Genomic DNA, 4830 nt, shown 5'->3' with positions numbered 1-4830 from the left:
ATTTAAGAAAAAGCTATGTTTTTGTAATTTGGCTCAGTTAATGTTATTGTAAGAGCCTGAAGGTTTTAATTTCTTCTCTTTGGCACATTTCCTGTCATCATTAGTCTCTGAGACCAGTTACAGTTAATCTGCATGTTCACATTTGATGTATACCTGATTTAGGGTTTATGAGCATCCCTTTAAACATCTCAAGGCCCAGTGTAGCATCTGGCATCACAACTCATTCCCACATAAATAATTATGTCATTGATGTCATAATCAGTGACTGGATCAGGCAGAAGGAGAGTATGAAGAATATGACAGAGAGATAGGATCCTGCAGTTGATATAATCTAAAAGCTACCAAGTGAAGAGAAGCTTCTTTGTGATTATAGTTTTGAGAATAGGCACTAATCTGGAGTCAGAAGAGAGCTGAGAAGAGGTTGGGCATTGGAAATGAAGTGAGTTAAACATAAAAATCTGGTATGGTAGCTCCACAGAACTGTTTCTCATTACAGAACAGGAAAGCATTAGAGGGAATTAAGTAAATCCTGATTTTATGTTCCTTGGGTTGATAAAACTGTTGGGATCTGTTTTTCTGTAGCCTCCACTCTGAGACCTTGTGAATATATATAAATGCACAATGCACATTGGGCCCCTCCAGAGGCATCTGTCATATGTATATATTCCAAATACAGACATCTGTCCCTCTCTCACATGCCCCTTAGTCTTGGGACCCAAACTTGTCAAGAACATTTTTCTTTCTTTCCTCCCCTTTCTTTATCCCTCCCTGTTTCTCTCCTCAGGAAAAAAGAGCCCAGACCTAGGGGAGTATGATCCTCTCACTCAGGCCGACAGTGATGAGAGTGAAGATGACCTTGTGCTCAACCTGCAGAAGAATGGAGGAGTCAAGAATGGGAAGAGCGCCCTGGAAGAGGTGCAGGACCCAGACTCAGATGTGGAGGTGGGGATGATGAAACAGCACCCCTCAGAGAGCACAGCTGAGAGGTACCCTGCAGAGGCTGCCATTGGCCTGGAGCAGAAGGCAGCCACCTCCTTGATGCCTTACTTGCGCACAGCGGTCTTTCTCCTCACCATGGTTATCTCTATGATTCTGGTGCTGGTCTGTGCATTTCTAATTCCTTGTCCTCCTAGGGATTTGCATAACACCTGGATGCACCACCTGGGTCAGGAAGCAGGTGAGAAATCCCAAGAAGCAGTAAATTTGTGGGAGCAGGGAAGGGCAGCTGGCAGGGTGTGTGCTGAAGGAGAGACCCATCTGAGAGAGTTTGCTTAGAGAACAGAAGTAGCGAAGCAACCCTTTCTTCACCACTGCAGATGCTCTGAAGCCACAGATAGGCACATGGCTGATGTGGCCTGCCTCTCTCTTTGGGGTGATACCTGCTAAACATGGTATGTTTCATGGGCAGTAGAAGGGCCAACAAAGAGATTAGTTTGCACACCAATAAAATAACCATTCTCTTCTGATTCTTTGCCTGCTTTACCCCTCAGTCTGTATGGGGTTAGCCATTTTGGAACTCTCTCCAAGTATAGATGGATAGTTCCCTTTGGACCCAGCAGCTCCTTATGTAAACTTACACTCCACAAGCTCCTCCTTCTTTGAGTGAGAGGTCTGTTCTTGGCTAGGGAGAGACATTAAATAAGCCTGAGCCTGAATTGATTCAATTTTTGCAGGTTAGGCTGAATCAGTTTGTAACTGGATAGGCATTCTCTCTGGACTGAGGAAATTTAGGCACATGCGTACAGTGGCTCAGGCTAGAAGCTGGGGCCCTCCCTTTCCTTCCAGAGTGCTGAGCTGAGGTGGTGTGTGACCAGGCCCTGGTAGGACCTCTAACTAGGGAGGGGTGTAAACCCCAACCCTGCTTGCACCTCCCAGGCTTTTCCCCATTGGCTGCTCGAGGGATGGAAGTGTTGCCAGTCCCCAGCCCCCTGCTAGCACTCTGAGGCAAGGGGTGTGTGCAGTGCATGCATCTGTTGGTGATACGGAGCTTTTCAATCTCCCTCTCCCTGCTTCTGTATACTGGCTGCAGCAAACAGACAGGCAAGCAATCTAGCAGGGGGCTGATAACAGTGTTTTACCTCATCAGCAAAACAATAGCCTCTCTTCATTAGTTCAAACTCGTCTTAAACAACTTACCAGCTGACCTGTAGATTAGCCCCAAAAAGCCCTAAGGGGTCACTGTTCTGTCTGCTTGTGCCAGTGAAATTGGAGGCACACACAGACATCCCTTGGCATTAGCTAACATACCACATGCCTAGGGTCTGTGAGGCTGGGGTCTGTGCTGAGGGAGGAGGGATTCCTGCTTCAGGTGCAAACAGACCCTGCTGTACCTTCAGTCTCTGCCGAGCTCCAGCCAGGGAGCAGAGGGGAAGGGCCAGCCCTGCTGTAGAGCAGGGAGCCTCGGCCAGCCCAGAGAGCATGCCGGGATGCTGGGGGGTCTGGTTTATCTTAAACCAGCAAGGGGTCTGAGAGAGACATTGCATATACTGGTTTGAGCCAAATCAGTTAAGTCTGATACTACATTCAACCAGGTTTATCTCAAACCAGTTTCAGCCATTTTCAAACTGGTTTATGTGTACTGAACATCTGTTCTGTTACAACTTTAAACCAATTTCTGATCATTTAAACCAGTTTATGTGTAATACCTGTTCCTAGCCTTTGTTTCCCCAAGTTAGCTAAAATAAGTTTATTTCCTTGGCATTTTTCTCTTCTAATTACATCCATAGATTAGTTGCATGTTCTGGGACATCTCTGTAAATAAAGTGAAAAGCAGATCTCTTGTCTCTATCAGATCTTGTGAGCTGTACTGTTTCTCTGACTTGGATGCTGTATTTCTGTTGTGTGGGAAGGGAAAAACAGCTGTTTCATTTCACAGATTCACAGACGTTTTGAGCTGGAAGGGACCTCATGAGATCATGGGGTCCAGCCCCCCTGATCTGGGCAGGAAAGACTGCTGGGGTCAAATAACCATTTCAGTGGTTTCCTTGTAGGTTCCACAGTGATTGGATGGTCAAGCCCTTTTCTTTCTTGCCAGTCTTCATTCCACAGTGGAGAATGGGGTTGGTGGTCATCTGATTGTAGCTTCTTGGGGTTTTGGACTGTTTCAGGTGGGGTACTGTTTCCACTGGAACTCTCTGACGTGAACGGTGATGGGCTTCCTGACATCCTGCTCTCCTTTGCTGCCCTGATGAATGCTAGTGTCATGGGTAAGCACACTGGCCTGTGTCAACTGTTGCTTTTGCTCCACCAAGAATGCTACCCTTGATTGTTTGTTAGGCCTTCCAACAGGGACCTATATATGTTCTCCCTTGCTGCCCTTTATGCATGAGAGAAGATCCTTTAGAATCTGCTAAGCCCCCCAGTGTAGTCACCTTTTCCATAATTCCTGTAGAAAGCTCCCTTGTGATTAGGTACCTGGTGCGCTTGTGCCTACTGCTGATCATGCTGTTCATAATCTCATTGGCAGCTTGTGTTCCCCTGGCTATTTGTTGCATGCACCTATTTTTTCTCATACTTAAACAATAAGTTTTTTGATACTAGGCCATCGTTTGTGCTGGGTTTGAGCCTTGTCCAATCTAAGGTGGTCTTTTGTCCCTGACTGAAGCCACAGTGGACTACCAAAATATTAACAACAAATCATCCCTCAGCTAGAGCTTTACGCCAGCACACCTTTACAAAGGGGAGATCAGGATTATTATCCCCGTTTTACAGATGGGGAAACTCAGATGTGGAGAGGCTGAGTGATTTGTCCAAAATCACTCAGCAGGCCAGGGGTTGAGCTTGTGAATGGGTGAGGACACATTATGTTGTGTATAAGATGATCTCAGGAAGGAGTGAATCAGAAATATCTTGAAACAACCAGTGCTAAAGCATTGCTGTGATAGCCATAGCATGAATATAATTAGCTAGGGCAGACATTTTCATTCCTTCATTAGGATGATGTCACATAAACCAGGCCCCACATACTGCATGACTAGCCAGTTTGTATAGCAAACTCCCTATAGCCTAAGGGATTCCATAGCAGCAAGTAAAAAACCCTATGGTACCATCATGTCAATTAAAAAAAATGAGGTTTTAATAAGTTAAACTTGAAAATCAATCATTCAGTCTGCAGGCTGGATGATTAATTGTCATTCATATTGTCATCACCTTCACCATCCGCCGAAAAGCTGGCAGATCAGTCAGCAACACGGAAGTCCTTGACTTCAAGAAAGCCGACTTTGACAAGCTCAGGAGGCTTGTCAGTGAGGCCCTAAGGGACCATGACCATGGGGAGAGGGGAGTTCAAGAAGAGTGGTTGCTCCTCAAGGGAGCGATCCTCAATGCACAAACTAAGTCTATTCCATCTCGGAGGAAAGGCAGCAAGAGGGCACAGCAGCCCCCCTGGCTCTCCAGGGACCTAGCAGACCTCCTGAGGCTAAAAAGAAAGGCCTACAAAGAGTGGAGGATGGGAGTCACCTCCAAGGAGGATTATTCTGCACTGGTCCGGTCCTGTAGGGAGCAGACCAGGAAAGCCAAGGCTGCAACTGAACTCCAACTAGCTTTGAGCATCAAGGACAATAAAAAGTCCTTTTTCAGATATGTGGGGAGCCGGAGGAAAAGCAGGGGCAACGTTGGACCCCTGCTGAGCCAGATGGGACAACTGACGCCCAGGAAAAAGCCAACCTATTAAATAGATACTTTGCGTCAGTCTTTCATCAGCCCCATGGGACGCCCATGCCCACTACAGGGCCGGGAAGTCCGGGTGAGGGTGATCCCCTGCCCTCCATTAATGCTGACTTTCTGAAGGAACATCTTGAGAAGCTGGATACCTTCAAGTCAGCCGGCCCT

General features: G+C 46.7%; 1 protein-coding gene across 1 annotated transcript in view; it reads left to right on the top strand.

The window, feature by feature from the left end:
• Positions 1 to 346: 346 nt before the first annotated feature.
• The window catches only part of FAM234B (family with sequence similarity 234 member B), a 20692-nt gene continuing 16208 nt past the window's right edge, over positions 347 to 4830 (top strand). Inside the window, exons 1-2 of the mRNA XM_025204812.1 lie at positions 347 to 1177; positions 3108 to 3206. Of these exons, the coding sequence (XP_025060597.1) occupies positions 622 to 1177; positions 3108 to 3206 (655 nt within the window). The 5' untranslated portion in view covers positions 347 to 621. The remainder of the gene's footprint in view (positions 1178 to 3107; positions 3207 to 4830) is intronic.

The sequence above is a fragment of the Alligator sinensis genome, unplaced genomic scaffold, assembly GCF_000455745.1.
Source record: "Alligator sinensis unplaced genomic scaffold, ASM45574v1 scaffold166_1, whole genome shotgun sequence".
NCBI lineage: Eukaryota > Metazoa > Chordata > Crocodylia > Alligatoridae > Alligator > Alligator sinensis.
This window is presented reverse-complemented; position numbering and strand designations above follow the sequence as displayed.